Source organism: Homarus americanus, unplaced genomic scaffold (assembly GCF_018991925.1).
Source record: "Homarus americanus isolate GMGI-L3 unplaced genomic scaffold, GMGI_Hamer_2.0 scaffold36473, whole genome shotgun sequence".
Lineage (NCBI taxonomy): Eukaryota > Metazoa > Arthropoda > Malacostraca > Decapoda > Nephropidae > Homarus > Homarus americanus.
In genome coordinates, this window is record NW_024712099.1 from 65,460 (window position 1) to 84,194 (window position 18,735).

Consider the following 18,735-nt stretch of genomic DNA (forward strand, 5'->3'; position numbering starts at 1 on the left):
GTTAGGTTAGGTTAGGTGAGGGGGAGGAGTGTTGATGTAAGGAACACTGATCCCGCAACACAGGTACAAGATGACACACACACACACAGGAGGACTGGAGACTGGCTGGGGAGAGTCTTGTGGGGGTAGTAAATGACTGACTCACTCACTCACTGACTCACTCACTCACTCACTGACCTTTACATGGGCAGAAGTCCTTGCAGGCCATGCGGACCTTAGCGTGGTGTATACAGTTGTGGTACTCGAGGCGACACAGTGAGGAGTAGGTACGGTTGTCGGAGCCACACAGGAACACTGGCCGTACTACTGGGCACGAGGGGCACAGTCTGTAACAACAACAACAGTAACTACAGTAATACTCACCTCACAGAACAACAACAACAACAACAGTAACTACAGTAATACTCACCTCACAGAACAACAACAACAACAGTAACTACTCACCTCACAGGGTTTATACAGCATTAAGGTGTATTTCATTCATTTACTTCAGTATATAGTGTATAATGTGTTTTTGAAAGCATATTTATAGAACTTCCTAATTTGTGTATCGTGTATGAGGCCCTTGGGAGTGAAGCATTACCTCCTCCGTAGATGAGAGATGTAAGCCCCCCATCACTCTCTGGGGACGATGACGATGGATTATGAACTCATCTTCAAGTGGTCGTTTATTGATAATTTACTAATATTTGACCTGACGAGCTTGTAAAAACCCCTTCAGGCAGCTCCTCTGATCCTGTAGGAAGTCTGGTCCAGTACTGTGTGTGTGGATAAACCCGAAGGAGGTTCCTGGTGGGAGGCTAAGAGACAACCTTCCCTTCAGCTAGCTCTCTTCTGCTTCACAAGTCGGTGTAATGTTTTTTAATAATCTCTCGTGTTAGATGACTAGAGGGAACTTCCCCCTTAAGCCAGCTGCTGCGTTGGTGATTTTTAGATTGCTTTCGCGTTTTTTTAAAAGCTATTCATACGACTAGACACTTATGATTCACCCTCATTGGGGGATCTGATTCAAATTGGGCCCCAGGTGTAATAGGCTCCAACTTGACCTGCAGAATTGGGGCCCATTAGGATTTTGTTTATTAGGGTTGTGGCGCATTAGAATTGAGTTATTTAGGAGTGAAACACATTAGAATTGAGTTATTTAGGAGTGGAACCCATTAGAATTGAGTTATTTAGGAGTGGAACCCATTAGAATTGAGTTATTTAGGAGTGAAACCCATTAGAATTGAGTTATTTAGGAGTGGAACCCGTTAGAATTGAGTTAGGAAGGGTTGGTTAGGTTAGGTTCAAGTATGTCAGTAGGGGGCGGGGGAGACTGGGGCCTATTTCTCCGCCCTTTGTACTGCAGGAGTAAAAGAAGCTCCTCCCTATTCTAGTACTTGTGGGTCTGGAGAGAACCTGTGGCCGCTCTTGAACACTTCTGACGGAGGAGGAACCTAAGTAGACGCCCTCTTTCAGGCCTTCCGGGTTCATTAATATTATATCTACCGCGTGCTCCTTGTACTGAACACACACACACACACACCAGAGAGAGAGAGAGAGAGAGAGAGAGAGAGAGAGAGAGAGAGAGAGAGAGAGAGAGAGAGAGAGAGAGACACACACACACACACACACACCCGGCTACACTCGCCACAGTTCACGGTAGGCGACTGCTGTTAAAGAGTTAATTGAGAGGAAAGTCAGCGTTAAATTAAGGCGTCCATCCAGAGTCAATTGAGGAGAAGTTTTATAATGAAGTCACTGAAGAAACGAAGGAAGTCACTGAAGAAACGAAGGAAGTCACTGAAGGAAGGAAGGAAGTCACTGAAGGAATGAAGGAAGTCACTGAAGGAATGAAGTTACTGGTGGAATGAAGGAAGTCAACTACAAAATGGCGCCTGAAGTGAGTTATGACTGTGCTGTGTGTTGCATAGTGGAACGTTATTCTAGACAAGAGATATAGTGAACAATGGAATACGGAATGTACACAAAAAATAATGGCGGTGATATTTTGAGAATTTATGGCGACGTGAACCAAAAATGGGAGATAAAGTGTATGTGAATTTATTTATTTATATTAAAAATGTGAAAGGGTAATATATCTCTTAATAAATTATTATATTCAGTTATGGTGTAAAATTGTTGGGGTCAGAGGATCATGGTGGGGTGAATTGTTTAGTGCGTGAGTTAAATTTTTACTGATTTTTTTATTTTATTTTTTTTTCCATGAGATTATAAACTCTCTCTCTCTCTCTCTCTCTCTCTCTCTCCACACACTAAATAAATAACTCGGGCAACGATCAGAGAAGTATCGTTCGGTGTCCAATCCATCCACCGAGTTGTTCCCTTGTTAATTAATAAGTGCGTTTGTGTCTTTTACCTTCAAATAGTAAATAAGATCACATTCTATATACTTTTAAATACTTTACACTTTAGTTAAGGAGAAGTAGTGTGACCCCCCCCTCATGTTCACTACGTTCATTACCCCCCTCATGTTCACTACGTTCATTACCCCCCTCATGTTCACTACGTTCATTACCCCCCCTCATGTTCACTACGTTCATTACCCCCCTCATGTTCACTACGTTCATTACTTCACCTACATAACAACAGGTGACCCTTAAGTCTTCACAATAAACCTTTAGACTCAATACCGTGTTAACCCAAGTATGTTAATTTACGTTTATTGGCTCCGACCTTAATGATATATTGCTAATCAACAAATAAATTAAAGGGATAATTAGTGACGTGGTGGACTGGTTTTATCGGTCGTGTGGGGATAAAATGTAGGTATAGCCAGTCAAGTGTACAGTCACGGGTCAGTCATGGTGAACAGTCAGTCATGTTACTGATCATTACGTGACAGTCAGCTCCAGATGTGTGTTAATGGTTGGTGTAAATCCTTCGTGTTTTTTGTTATTCTGTTATGGAAGTAAGTGTGTGTGTGTGTGTGTGTGTGTGTGTGTGTGTGTGTGTGTGTGTGTGTGTGTGTGTGTGTGTGTGTGTGTGTGTGTGTGTGTGTGTGTGTGTGTGTGTGTGTGTGTGTGTGTGTGTGTGTGTGTGTGTGTACGGTACTGTGCTAGCAGTATTTACGGTTAATGGAACCAGATAGCTTTGTAAACTTTCCAATAAAGGCTGTTGGTGAACTTACCTGTGGAGATAGTTTACACCTCTCTCTCTCACACACACACACTCTCATTTCTCATCGTTCATCACCATACTTACATTAATCCAGGAGCGTATGGTAATAACTGTAGTCCCTATACTCCGATTCGCCTCAAGATAGAAATTCATCATCAACTCTGAGAAGGTTTCCCTTGAAGGATGTTATCACCCGGGAGGCGTAGTGGGAGAAAGTCGCCTTTGTGGCTGGGGGCAATAGGAGGTCATTATCCCCTCGGTAATTGACTTGGTGGGGCGGGATGGGTAAGGGGGGGAGGGGCGGGGTGGGGAGGCGGTTGGGGCGGGGTGGGTGGTAACGGAGATCTTTTGATGAATCTAACCTAAAGAACTATTGAGATGTGCTAAAATGGTGGATGCTTTTTTTTAATGGGGGTATCTTGGAGGAGGAGCTCGAACTGCTTGGAGGGAGGAGCTCGACCTGTTTGGGAGGAGGAGGAACTCAGCCCTCAGAGTATTGTCGGAATGTGGGTGCGTCTGTTCTCTCTCTCTCTCTCTCTCTCTCTCTCTCCTCTCCCTCCTTCCCTCCTTCTGTCTTCTGGTGTTGACTTTGTATCTTATTCTTTTCGTTCTTTTTCTCATTTTTATCTCTTCAGTTCTCTCTCTCTCTCTCTCTCTCTCTCTTTCTCTCACCTCCTTTTCCACTCACTAGCACGTAAACCCGTCAAGAATGAAGGAGGAGGAGGAGGAGGAAGTATTGAAGTAGGCGACGAAGGAGAAAGAAGAAAAGAGGGAGGTGGTGAAGGAGGCGGTGAAGGAGGTAGAGGCTGCGGCAGGAGAGCGTCAGGAGGGAGGGTAGACCCGACACCTCACCTTGCCCATGCATAACAATAAGCAGCAACCACACACACACACACATGGAAGAAGAAGAAATAGGAGAAAGAGGCGAAAAAAGATGAGGAAGAAGAAAAAGGAGGAGGTGGGAAGATGAGAAGAAAATGATAAGGCGGAGAAAGAAGAAGAAGAAGAAGGTGGTGGTAAAAGCCTTCATCAGGTGACTTACTTCTCAGCGAAAGGTCTCCGGTTGAGGCGCTGATCCCCCAACACCTCGCCAGGCCTCTCCCCTTCCTCCCCCTCCTGCTGCTCTTGACCTTGTTGTTGCTGTGACCCATACTCAAACTCCTCGTCTTCGTCATCTTCGTCCTCCAGCAGGTACTCTTCGTCCTCCTCGTCGTCGTAGTAGTCTTCGTCTTCTTCGTCTTCGTCGTCGTCATCGTCGTCATAGTCGTCCAAGGCGTCCCACGACTTAGGGAGGTCCTCGTCGGAGGCTGAGGCGGCGTCCTTCAAGGGCACGATCTTGTCCCTGTGGAGGAAGAACACTGAACGTTAAATAACTCATGATAGAACGTTAAATAGCTCACAATAGAACGTTAAATAGCTCACAATAGAACGTTAAACAGCTCACAATAGAACGTTAAATAACTCATAATAGAACGTTAAATAACTCATAATAGAACGTTAAATAACTCATAATAGAACGTTTAATAACTCATAATAGAACGTTAAATAACTCATAATAGAACGTTAAATAACTCATAATAGAACGTTAAATAACTCATAATAGAACGTTAAATAACTCATAATAGAACGTTAAATAACTCATAATAGAACGTTAAATAACTCATAATAGAACGTTTAATAACTCATAATAGAACGTTAAATAACTCATAATAGAACGTTAAATAACTCATAATAGAACGTTAAATAACTCTTAATAGAACGTTTAATAGCTCATAATTACACTCCTTTACGCTGTTGTATTCTCGGTGTTGTACGTTAGGTTAGCTTAAATTAGGGTAGGTTAGCAGTCTTCCTAAGTCTGGCCAAGTTTAACACCTGGCCAAGTTTAACATCTGGCCAAGTTTAACATCTTGCCAAGTTTAACATCTGGCCAAGTTTAACATTTGGCCAAGTTTAACATCTGGCCAAGTTTAACATCTGGCCAAGTTTAACATTTGGCCAAGTTTAACATCTGGCCAAGTTTAACATCTGGCCAAGTTTAACACCTGACCAAGTTTAACACCTGGCCAAGTTTAACATCTGGCCAAGTTTAACACCTGGCCAAGTTTAACATCTGGCCAAGTTTAACATCTGGCCAAGTTTAACATCTGGCCAAGTTTAACATCTGGCCAAGTTTAACATCTGGCCAAGTTTAACATCTGGCCAAGTTTAACATCTGGCCAAGTTTAACACCTGGCCAAGTTTAACACCTGGCCAAGTTTAACACCTGGCCAAGTTAACATTTTTATCATGTTATCTGTAAGGCTTATCCATCACGACAGGTGTGACTACAGTGGCCGGACTACGAGGCGATTTTACACACATTATCCTTCCTTAGCCACACCATTTACCACACCCTCTCTCATCTCCGCTCTTAACCACATTTTCCGCTTCTACCCTCCCACCCCCCACAGCTTCTCCCCTCCTTCCATCTCATTTCCCCTTTCTCCCCCCCTCTCCCCTTCCATATTTTCCCCTCTTATTTCTAGTTATCTTCTTCCTCTCTCCTTCTTCTTTATCACCATCTCCACCCCACTCTCTCTACTCTCTCTTCTTAACTCTTCATCACTTTCTCTTCTTCCTCTGTTCTCTTTATCGCTTTTCTTTTCCTCCTCCTCCCAACCCTCTCCCCAACTCCTCCACCCCACTCCCAACCCCCCACCCCCCTCCATCCCTCCAGCCACCTCCCTCCATACCTCCACACCCCCTCCATCCACCCACACCCCACTCCATACCTCCAAACTCCACCCATACCTCCACACTCTACCTATGGCCTCCACACCCCACTCCATACCCTCCCACACCCCCTCCATCCACCCACACCCCCCCATACCCTCCACTCCCTCCATCCCTCCACACCCCACCCAGCCCCCCCCTCCACCCCACCCATACCCCACACCCCCCTCCATCCCTCCACACCCTCCATCCCCTCCACACCCCCCTCCATCCACCCACCCCCATCCCACACCCTCCATCCACCACCCTCCATCCCTCCACATCTCCACCATACTCTCCACACCTCCATCCACCCACACCCTCCATCCACCCACACCCCCACTCCCTCTACACCCCACTCCATACCTCCACACCTCTCATCCACTCCAACCATACTCACCTCACACCCTCCATCCACTCCACACCCCCTCCATCCCCTCCACACCCCCCTCCCTGAAGTCCGGTAATCAGTTAGGGTGGCTGGTGCTGTGGTCATCAGTAATGGGTCGAGTAATCTGTTCCTGATCTGTGTGGAGCGGCAGTGTGGCGCCCTCTGTTGCTGCTGTTATCTTTTCCTCTTTCTCTTCCTGTTCTCCTCTTCCTCTCCTTTGTCGTCCTTCTTTCTATTCTTCTCCTCCTCCTCCTTCCTGTTCCTCTCTTCTCCCTCATCCTCCTCCTCTTTCTCCTTCTCCTTCTTCCTGTTTCTCCTCCTTCCGCCTTCTTTTTCTTCTTTCTGTTCTCATTTCTTCTCTTTCTTCGTATTTTGTTGTTGATGTTGTTGTTGTTCTTCTTTTCCTGCCTCCTCTTCCTCCTCTCTCTCCCTTTTCTTCTTCTCCTCTTCCTCATTCCAACTTCTCTAACTTCCTCTACTTTTGCACTAATTCCTTGGTTCATTGTTTATTCTCTCTCTCTCTCTCTCTCTCTCTCGTCTTTATCCGTCTTCTCCTCCCTTTCTTCCTTTCTTCTTAATCTTCCTATTATCCTCCTCCTCCTCTTCATTATAATCACCATTGTTATCCATCATCATTATCATTATATTTTTCCTTCTCTCCTCTCGCTATTGTTCTGGCTCCATTGAATCGTGGTTTAAGGTATCCAAGCTCCACTGAATCCAGTATAAGGATCCCGACTCCATTGAATCTCACATAAGGATCCCGACTCCATTGAATCCCGTATAAGGATCCCGACTCCACTGAAACCCACATAAGGATCCCGACTCCACTGAACAGAAACTCGTATTAGTGAAAGACACAACACGGTAAATTTTCACATGTACCAGAGGCCAAAAGGTTAATGGATTTATAGAATGTAAATAAATGAATCACATTGACATAAAATAGTTACCAAAGAATCACGACTTGGCAACTATATGGACTCATGTGGATGGGCACCGAGTTCCACTGAATTGTAACGTGTAAACAAACGCAACACGTGACAAAATGGCGTGACACTCCTCTTAACGTGTGCTATATACACCCTTATGCTGTTAGGTTAGGTTAGGTTAGGTTAGACCAGTTGAGGCGAGGTTAGGTCACATAACCAGGAGAGTAGGTGGGGGTTATGAGGAAGGTGAGGCCTGATAATGAACACACATCAGGGGCCGCAGCACCACACACCTTGTTAGTCCCGGTAACACCTGTCAGTCAGAACCCTTAATTACCCCCCTGGCTCTCACTGCCTGCAGGTGGGCACTGCACGTTATGACCAGCAGGTGACTATAGCGGACACACACACACACACACACACACACACACGATAGCTGTGTATTTGATGTGTGATGAATTTGATGTTGTTGTTTATGATGCGTGTGTATATATGGATTCTACTATAGTACATGTATATTTCTGAGTATTTTGAAGTTTTATTTAATGCGTATGTTGAAATATGAATATATCGACGAGTAGCGTGGCTGTACAGTGTGTGTGTGTGTGTGTGTTGATGGGGGGCAGGGGTTGCAGTGGTGCCAGCATGATGAGAGTATGGTAGGTCAAGGGTGGGCAGGGTGACTCAAACTACCGTGTGTGTGTGTGTCAACATTAATTGGCTGGTGGGTAGTGCAGAGGAGGCACAGCACCCTCACCCTTCCGTCCAGGTGCACTAAGGGCGTCACCACCACCACTACCCCACCCCCACCACCACCCCACCCCCCACCCCCCTCACCACCACCCCCAACCACCACCCCCACCAACCCCACCCCACCACCAACCCCACCCCACCACCACCCTCACCACCACCCCCAACCACCACCCCCCACCACCACCCTCACCACCACCCCCCCCACCACCACCACCACCACCCCACCACCACCACCACCACCACCACCACCACCACCACCCCACCACCAACCACCACCCCAACCCCCCCACCACCCCACCCCCACCACCCCACCACCAACCTCCACCCCACCACCACCACCACCCTCACCACCACCCTCACCACCACCACCCCACCACCCCTCCCCACCCCACCCACCCCCACCACCAACCCCACCCCCACCACCCCCCACACCACCTCACCCACCACCCCCACCCCGCCCTCACCCCCCCCCACCCCACCCCTCACCACCACCACCCCACCCCACCCCCCAACCACCACACCCACCCCCCACCACCACCACCCACCACCACCCCCCCCACCCCCCCCACCCCACCCACCACCCCCCACCCCACCACCACCACACCACCACCCACCACCACACCATAAATTGCTGTTATCGTGTCATACCATTACCATGTTCTCACCATTATAGGGATATAAAGCGAGATGCAGGTGTGAGGCGCCGCCCAGGTGATGCCACAACCTATATTACGGCCTCCTTCCCTCCCTATCTCTTCCTTCCTCCTCCTCCTTCCTTCCTTCCTTCTTTCGCATCTTTCGTTCTTCTTACCGCCATCATGTTACTTTCTGTCCCCTTTCCCTTCCTCTTCTCTCCCTACCTCTCTTCCTCCCTTTCTTCTCCCCTTTCTTTCTCCTTCCTCCCTCACCTTCACCTTCACCTCCTCTCATCTGCCATACATTCCTTAACGCTTTTCTCCTTCATCTCCCTAAAATCCTCAAATACCTCCTCCTCACCCCCCTCCTTCCCTCCTCCTTCACCCTCCCTCCTTCCCTCTCTCCACCCTTCCTTCCCTCATTTCACCCCTCCCTCCCCCCCCCAACAGAGGGTGGGTAAAATCGACTCACAATAAACTCGATTGAGAAGGAGCCAAAGCCCCATTAAATTGTTGAAAGTGACCCATAAACAAGAGGCCAGAGGTCAAGGTCAAGCGGGCCCCAGTCTATTAGGCCTTAAGTGTAATGGGCCCCAGTGTAATGGGCCCCAGTGTAATGGGTCGCAAACCTAATCTCCGGGAAGTCTTTAAAATTGGGGAAAATTAATATTATGGGCCCAGTCATCACATTCCTTCCTGGTGGAGATGCCTCAATTACCCCCCTCACCACCTCCCTACACCCCCCTCACCACCTCCTACACCCCTCACCCACCCCTCCCTACCCCCCCCCTCACACCTCCCCACCCCTCACCACCTCCCTACACCCCCTCCCCCACACCCCACCCCCCACCCACCTCCCTACCCCCTCACCCACCTCCCTACACCCCCTCACCACCTCCCCACACCCCCGTCACCACCTCCCTACACTCCCCTCACCACCTCCCCCACCCCCCTCACCACCTCCCCACCCCCCTCACCCTCCCCTACACCCCACCTCACCACCTCCCCACCCCCCTCACCACCTCCCTACACCCCCTCCCCTACACCCCCTCCCCACCTCCTCCCCCTCCCCTCCTCCCTCACCCCACACCTCCCCCACCCCTCTCCCCTCCCTACACCCCTCTACACCCCCTCCCTACACCCCCTCACCACCTCCCCTACACCCCCTCCCACCTCCCTACACCCCCCTCACCACCTCCCTACCCCCCTCACCACCTCCCCACCCCCCCTCCCACCTCCCCCCCCCTCACCACCTCCCTACCCCTCACACACTATATCTGTGGGAAATGAACGTCAGGAGGAGGCAGAAATTCGATGATCAAGACAGTACTAGTGACCGTCATGGGATCAATACTACAATTGCCAGACAACAAGCTTTGGCGGGCGGGTGGGGAGGGGAGGAAGAGGGAAGGGAAAAGAGTAGGAGTAGAGGAGGAATGAGAGAAATGGGAGAAGAAGAAGAAGGAAGGGGGGAGTTATTAGAGAGGCAGGAGGCCATTGAAAGAAAACGGGGGAGGGCATATTTCACCTTCTGAGGGGGGAGGGGGGGAGGAGGTAATTCTATAAACTATCTGGTGGTTATCTGGAATGGGGAAAGGTCACAGTTGAATTGAGGCGATGGAGGGAGGAGACAGAAGAGGAGGGAGGCAGGAGGAAGGGAAGGAGGGAGGGGAAGGAGGGAGGAGGGGGGAGAGGAGGGAGGCAGAGAGGGAGGGAGGCAGGAGGAAGGGATTAAATAGAGTCATCTTCCAATACCATCAGTCCAAGGTTAGTGTTTATTTCATTTGTTTATTTTTCCTCCGCCTATAAATCATATCTTTAAAATCTGGATAAAATCTGTCTTTATTTATTTTATTTCTCTTTGTTAAACGACAGATTTTTTTTTGTCTGTAATCTGTTATTATAAGCTGGTGATTTTTCTTTCCACTGATCCATCACAACCGTAAAATCTGTATAAAAATCTGTCTGTCCAGTAATGTGGGTCATAAATCGTTGTAGATTATTCCCTATGGTAATGAATCACTGTAGAATATTCCTCATTGGCGATAAATCTGTAGAATGTTTCCCATTGTTTTGTTGCATATTTGAAGAGACTTGCATCATCCCCAGCCAATCCAAGAACAAGCTATGTGTCGGCACCACATTTACATCGCCACATACTGTATGTCTTCCCTCCATTAAGCCATTTCTCTCCCCCTTTTCTTACACGTTCCAACACCTTTATGGAGGATCAATAACCGGAATGGATTTAAGGTCGTTCTCAAGTGTCGTTTCTTATAATTAAAGTCTTGTGGTTAATATGTCACGGCTCGTAATGGCGGTCTCGTAAAACACAAATTTTCTTTAACTCGTATTTCTCGACTGACTTGGTTACTTTTTGTTTATTACAGCCACCACCTCTCTCTCTCTCTCTCTCTCTCTCTCTCTCTCTCTCTCTCTCTCAGCGTCTCATTCCACTCAAGCTATTACCGGCCATAAATGCCCCTGTTATAAGGCTCAATCTCCGGCAACAACACCTTCACGAGTGGGTCTTTAATCCACAACATGGCGACCAAGTCATGTCAGCAAAAGTTGAGGCGATTTTGGGGAGAATACGAGTAAACATTACCATAAAGCTTCATACTTTATCCTGCCACTCCTCACCTTCACGCCCACGCTTTCACGCCCGCCTTCACGCTCACGCATTCACGCCCACGCATTCACGCCCACGCCTTCACGCGCATTCACGCCCACGCCTTCAGGCTCCACGCCCACTCATTCACGCCCTTCACGCTCACGCTCACGCCCACGCCTTCACACCGCATTCACGCCTCTCACGCCCCGCCTTCACGCACGCCTTCACGCCCACGCCTTCCGCCCACGCATTCCGCCCACGCCTTCACGCTCCGCCTCTCATTCGCCCACGCCTTCACACTCACGCATTCGCCCTTCCACCCGCATTCCGCCCATGCCTCCGCCCACGCCTTCACGCTCACGCATTCACGCCCACGCCTTCACGCCCGCATTCACGCCCGCATTCGCCACGCCTTCAGGCTCCGCCCACTCATTCCGCCCGCCTTCACGCTCACGATTCACGCCCACGCCTTCACACCCGCATTCACGCCCATGCCTTCACGCCCACGCCTTCACGCCCACGCCTTCACGCCCACGCCTTCGCCCACGCATTCCGCCCACGCCTTCACGCTCACGCCTCTCATTCACGCCACGCCTTCACACTCCGCATTCACGCCCGCCTTCACACCCACGCATTCACGCCCATGCCTTCGCCCGCCTTCACGCTCACGCCTTCACCCACGCCTTCACGCCCACGCCTTCACGCCCACGCCCACTACAACAACTACACACACACACACACACACACACACACACACACTCCTCGGTTCCTCACTCTCATTAAAAAAAAGACTCGACAAAGTTATAAGACTCTTGAAGATTAACCATCCACTCCCCACACTCCCTACTCTCCCCACTCCCCCACTCCCTACTCCCCTCCCCATCCCTGGACTCCAACCCACCGCCCACACAACCGACCTCTTGGCATTTCAGTGGTGAATCAAGATCTGGTGAAGGGGGTCATGTCAAGTCACGTAATAAAGGAAAGGTGACGGTCTCTGTCTACAGTAGGTCGTCAGCTTATGTTTTGGTCATCCTGTTGTCTGGGAGAGTAAAGTAAGGTGAGGTGAGGTAAAGTAGAACTAAAGTAAAGTAAGTAAGGTGAAGTAGAGTAATGACAAGTTGGGGTTCGTGTTATATTCCTGGGGTGGTAAAGGCGACACTCTTCCCGTCAGGTGAGAGGTGCCAAGGTCTCCTCCAGCTGACCCCCACGTCTTAGTAGTGTCCCTCAACGTCAGTCTTGATGTTCCCACTGTGTAAATAAAGTCAATGGAGAGTGTGTGTACAGTAGCGTGTGGCGTTCACTGTCATGACCGTTAACACCTGTGGTAATAACGCCTGACGCAGCTTCGCCCGGCGTCTGTAGTTTTATGGTGGGGTTCTCTGTGTTCGTCTCTCACCCTAGAATGATTTTATGGCTGTTATTAACCCACCGAGTGACTCCCTCGTGTTCATCTCACTATATTACCCGGGCCATCGAAGGCTGCGTTAACAGTTTGTTTGGGATACAAGTTAAGCTTATTGTATCCCGTAAATTGTGCGTTACGAGCTGAGCAGACCGTGGCCACATTCTACGGTGGCGGGTGTGGCCAGGAGGGGTCTGCTGTGTGGTGGGTGTAGGAGGTCTGCTGTGTGGTGGGTGTGGCCAGCCAGGCAGGTCTGCTGTGTGGTGGGTGGCCAGGGAGGTCTGCTGTGTGGTGGGTGGCCAACGGAGTCTGCTGTGTGGTGGGTGGCCAGGAGGTCTGCTGTGTGGTGGGTGGCCAGGGAGAGGTCTGCTGTGTGGTGGGTGGCCAGGGAGGTCTGCTGTGTGGTGGGTGGCCAGCCAGGGAGGTCTGCTGTGTGGTGGGTGGCCAGCCAGGCAGGTCTGCTGGAAGGCTCATAAATATTACTAGTACTGTACTGATTGAAAAAGATATTACTATAGATAACGTTAATGTTTTCTTGAGACTTGTAATATGCACATAATATTGCCATTTTCTTTTATAACGGTGAGAACTCTCTCTCTCTCTCTCTCTCTCTCTCTCTCTCTCTCTCTCTCTCTCTCTCTTACCAGTTTTACTTCCACTTTGTCAACTTAACTTGTCTGGAAACATGACGACATATTGTGAGTTTGGACACGTCATGCTAACACCAGAGGGACGACACCACCACTAGAGGGACGACACTCACCACTAGAGGACGACACTCACCACTAGAGGGACGACACTCACCACTAGAGGGACGACACTCACCACCAGAGGGACGACACTCACCACCAGAGGACGACACTCACCACCAGAGGGACGACACTCACCACCAGAGGAACGACACTCACCACCAGAGGAACGACACTCACCACCAGAGGACGACACTCACCACCAGAGGACGACACTCGCCACCAGACAACTTCCCATATAATAACAGTTTTGGGTCACATCTGCGGAGCTCCTCTCTTTATATATTAGGGAGGATTAGGGGACCCGTGTTCAGGAGGAGAAATAGTTGTAATAAATGACGTTCCTAGAGGCTGCTGGGGAAGAGGGATGTGACTGTGAGTTATGTTGACTGTCAGCGTAGCATAACACAAGGTCGTGAGGGAGAGACTGTTTATAATACTGTCAAGTGTGTGTGTGTGTGTGTGTGTGTGTGTGTCCTGTCAATTGGTATAGCTTCTCTGTAATGTTGTAGGATTATGTTTATTTGCCTTCAGTGGACAACATAAAGAAAACATTTATTTAGTCATCTCATAAAACCTTTCCATCATCGAGTGTACAAATATTTTCCCGTGTTGTGTAATGATATTTTCTTATGGTTAATAGTAACATAAAGTTAACCTGACTACATTTTAACGTCATTGCTCTCATAATTAACAAACTTATGTCTCACTACATACCTATAAATAATTACAGTGAAATGGTTATGAGATGTTTATGATGATATTATGAAGCTCATGTCGTGTAATTATGTCGCGTTTTTGTTGAAATTTGCCTTAACTGACTACTACAGGCTCTGGAATCACTACCTGCTGAACGGCGCTACAGGCTCTGGAATCACTACCTGCTGAACGGCGCTACAGGCTCTGGAATCACTACCTGCTGATGGCCGCTACAGGCTCTGGAATCACTACCTGCTGATGGCCGCTACAGGCTCTGGAATCACTACCTGCTGATGGGCGCTACAGGCTCTGGAATCACTACCTGCTGAACGGCGCTACAGGCTCTGGAATCACTACCTGCTGAACGGCGCTACAGGCTCTGGAATCACTACCTGCTGATGGCCGCTACAGGCTCTGGAATCACTACCTGCTGAACGGCGCTACAGGCTCTGGAATCACTACCTGCTGATGGCCGCTACAGGCTCTGGAATCACTACCTGCTGAACGGCGCTACAGGCTCTGGAATCACTACCTGCTGAACGGCGCTACAGGCTCTGGAATCACTACCTGCTGATGGCCACTACAGGCTCTGGAATCACTACCTGCTGATGGCCGCTACAGGCTGGAATCACTACCTGCTGAACGGCTACAGGCTCTGGAATCACTACCTGCTGAAGGCCGCTACAGGCTCTGGAATCACTACCTGCTGATGGCCGCTACAGGCTCTGGAATCACTACCTGCTGAACGGCGCTACAGGCTCTGGAATCACTACCTGCTGATGGACGCTACAGGCTCTGGAATCACTACCTGCTGAACGGCGCTACAGGCTCTGGAATCACTACCTGCTGAACGGCGCTACAGGCTCTGGAATCACTACCTGCTGATGGCCGCTACAGGCTCTGGAATCACTACCTGCTGAACGGCGCTACAGGCTCTGGAATCACTACCTGCTGATGGCCGCTACAGGCTCTGGAATCACTACCTGCTGAACGGCGCTACAGGCTCTGGAATCACTACCTGCTGAACGGCGCTACAGGCTCTGGAATCACTACCTGCTGATGGCCGCTACAGGCTCTGGAATCACTACCTGCTGAACGGCGCTACAGGCTCTGGAATCACTACCTGCTGAACGGCGCTACAGGCTCTGGAATCACTACCTGCTGAACGGCGCTACAGGCTCTGGAATCACTACCTGCTGAACGGCGCTACAGGCTCTGGAATCACTACCTGCTGATGGCCGCTACAGGCTCTGGAATCACTACCTGCTGAACGGCGCTACAGGCTCTGGAATCACTACCTGCTGAACGGCGCTACAGGCTCTGGAATCACTACCTGCTGGTGCGCCAGGCTCTGGAATCACTACCTCTCTGAGGATTAGAATATACGAACGGCGCTACAGGCTCTGGAATCACTACCTGCTGAACGGCTACAGGCTCTGGAATCACTACCTGCTGATGGCCGCTACAGGCTCTGGAATCACTACCTGCTGAACGGCGCTACAGGCTGCGAATACTAGCCTTCAAGATCCACGGGAACTTTGGGCATAAAAGCGTAAAATTATATTGCCTTAATTATTGCGACCCTGGGCCAGAGGTTTAGAAAGTTCCTTTCATAGTATCTTGCATGACTTAACCTCCTAACCTCGCATAACCTAACCCTACCTCGCATAACCCTAACCTGGCTATGCATTACCTGACCTATGGCCTGGCCTGGAATCGCTACCTCTGCGCGCCTTGCTACAACCTCGCGCCAGCCTTAGCCACAGCATAGCACCTGGACAACTCGCGCCCAGCACAAGCCCAGGCCTCGCGCCACAACACAACTGCGCTGCTTTACTGGCCTTTAACACAACCTCGGCAGCACAGCACAACACAACTTGCTCACCTACACAACACAACTCGCGCAACACAACACAACCTAGCTACTCGCCAGCACAACACACAACAACATAGCAACACAACTTCGCATTTACCTAACACAACTTCGCGTACCTAACCTAACTTCGCATACCTAACCTAACCTACACTATAACACAACATAACCCAACCTCGCATAACCTAACACAACACCTAACTTCGCATAACCTAACCTAACTTCTCATAACCTAACTTAACCTCGCATAACCTAACCTAACTGCACCTCGCATAACCTAACCTAACCTTGGGTATTGGAGAACGTCTATAACTTCCCGACGTTAAGATGCAACATTAAAACAACATCCAAAATGGCGTCCAAATTACTCTAAGACTTGACCACATCTCTGTTCTCTCATCCTCAGTTTAGGGAAAAAAATGAATTTACGATTTGTTGATAATACAGAACCTGATTTATGATTCATGGCCAATTAATAGGAGTTTTTCTTTTTTTTTCAGTAAACAAACGTCTGTATTGACCAAGATGGCGGCCATTATCAGCCGCGGTGGAGCTATGATTGGGTGAGTCACTTTCGTTCTCCCTTACATACGACCCGTGGACCAGGTATTTTGGGGTTAATTAAAGGTTAAATAGCGCCTCCTAGCTTATTTCACATGAAGATTAGCCACCCTAACGCTAACCAAACCTGACAACGAAGAACAAATGATGGCAGGATACACTAGTGATGGAAGGATTCATTAGTGGTGGCAGGATACACTAGTGGTGGCAAGAAACAACGGTAGGATACACTAGTGGTGGCAGGATTCACTAGTGGTGGCAGGATTCATTAGTGGTGGCAGGATACACTAGTGGTGGCAGGAAACAACGGTAGGATACACTAGTGGTGGAAGGATTCATTAGTGGTGGCAGGATACACTAGTGGTGGCAGGAAACAACGGCAGGATACACTGGTGATGGAAGGATTCATTAGTGGTGGCAGGATACACTAGTGGTGGCAGGAAACAACGGTAGGATACACTAGTGGCGGGAAACAACGGCAGGATATACTAGTAGTGGCAGGAAACAACGGTAGGGATACACTAGTGGTGGCAGGAAACGGCAGGATACACTAGTGGTGGCAGGAAACAACGGCAGGATACACTAGTGGTGGCAGGACTCTTGGTGGTGGCCGGGAGGACTGGCGTTCATGGGAGTTTTTTGGCTTTTGCTGGTGCTGGTGGCGACTAGTGAGACTGGGGGTGATGGCTCCATGTTGGCTACCGGGAGAGAGGAGGGAGGAAGGGGGTGAGAGAGGGGAAGAAAAAAGAGGGGGGAAGGGAGGAGGGAGGATGGGAATGAATGAGAGTTAGTATAGATGGAAGCAACAGCGAATGGAAGAGGAAGAAATAAAAACGAGTGTGAGAACGGAGACAGATGATAGATGGGAATGGGGGATAAGGAAGAGATAGGAGAAATAAGGTCTAGAAAATGACTTAGAATATACTGTAGAGAAGGAAAATAGGTCACAGGTTTAGGGTGTTGTTGTTGTGTGTGTGTGTGTGTGTGTGTGTGTCAAGGAGTCGTTTATAAGGTATCTTTAGAAGCTAGAGACAGCGTCAGGCAAGCTTTGAACTCCTGAACTTTTAACATGTGCAAAAATAGTCCACAACACACACACACACACACACACACACTACCTTCAAACACTGTTGAAATGTATGAGAGATATATTTCACAGTAAGGACACGGAGAGAGGGGTGGTGAGAGAGAGGGGTGGAGAGAGAGGTGGTGAGAGAGAGAGGTGGAGAGAGAGAGTGTGGTGAGAGAGGATGGTGAGAGAGAGGGGTGGAGAGAGAGAGAGGGTGGAGAGAGAAAGGGGTGAGGTGAGGAGAGAGGGTGGTGAGAGAGGGGTGGAGAGAAAGGGGTGGTGAGAGAGAGGGTTGGTGAGAGAGGGGTGGTGAGAGGAGAGAGGATGGTGAGAGAGAGGGTGGAGAGAGAGAAAGGGGTGGAGAGAGAAAGGGGTGGGTGAGAGAGAGGGGTGGTGAGGGAGAGGGGTGGAGAGAGAAAGGGGTGGTGAGAGAGGGAGTGGAGAGAAGGGTGGAGAGAGGTGGTGAGAGGGGTGGTGAGAGAGAGGGTGGTGAGAGAGGGCTGGTGAGAGAGAGAGGGGCTGGTGAGAGAGGGGTGGTGAGAGGGGTGGAGAGAGAGAGGGGTGGAGAGAGAGGGGTGGAGAGAGAGGGGGTGGTGAGAGAGGGGGTGGTGAGAGAGAGGGGTGGTGAGAGAGAGGGGTGGTGAGAGAGAGGGGTGGTGAGAGAGGGGTGGAGAGAGAGGGGTGGTGAGAGAGAGGGTGGTGAGAGAGAGAGGAGTTGGTGAGAGAGGGGTGGTGAGAGAGGGATGGAGAGAGAGGGTGGAGAGAGGGGTGGGAGAGAGAGGGGTGTGGTGAGAGAGAGAATTGGTGAGAGAGGATGGAGAGAGAGGGGTGGGAGAGAGGGGGTGGAGAGAGAGAGGGGGTGGTGGAGAGAGGGGGAGAGAGAGGGGTGGAGAAGAGAGAGGTGTGGTGAGAGAGAGGGGTGGAGAGAGAGAGGGGATGGAGAGAGAGGATTGGTGAGAGAGAGGGGTGGTGAGAGAGGGTGGTGAAGGGGAGAGAGAGGGGTGGAGAGAGGGTGGTGAGAGGGGTGGTGAGAGAGGAGAGAGGTGTGAGAGGGGTGGAGGGGTGGGAGGAGAGAGGGGTGGTGGGGGGGCTGGGGAGAGAGAGGGGGGTGGTGAGAGAGAGGGGGTGGAGAGAGAGAGAGGGGGTGGAGAGAGAGAGGGGTGGTGAGAGAGAGGAGAGG

The 18,735-nt window shown here is 49.9% G+C and overlaps 1 protein-coding gene across 1 annotated transcript in view; it reads right to left on the reverse strand.

Moving 5' to 3' along the window:
- Window positions 1-11,131, reverse strand: part of LOC121859321 (proteoglycan Cow-like) — a 28,784-nt gene extending 17,653 nt beyond the window's left edge. The window contains exons 1-3 of the mRNA XM_042356119.1: window positions 11,055-11,131; window positions 4,163-4,462; window positions 178-326 (exon numbers count right to left, since the gene is read on the reverse strand). Coding sequence (XP_042212053.1) covers window positions 178-326; window positions 4,163-4,462; window positions 11,055-11,131 — 526 coding nt within the window. The remainder of the gene's footprint in view (window positions 1-177; window positions 327-4,162; window positions 4,463-11,054) is intronic.
- Window positions 11,132-18,735: the final 7,604 nt, after the last annotated feature.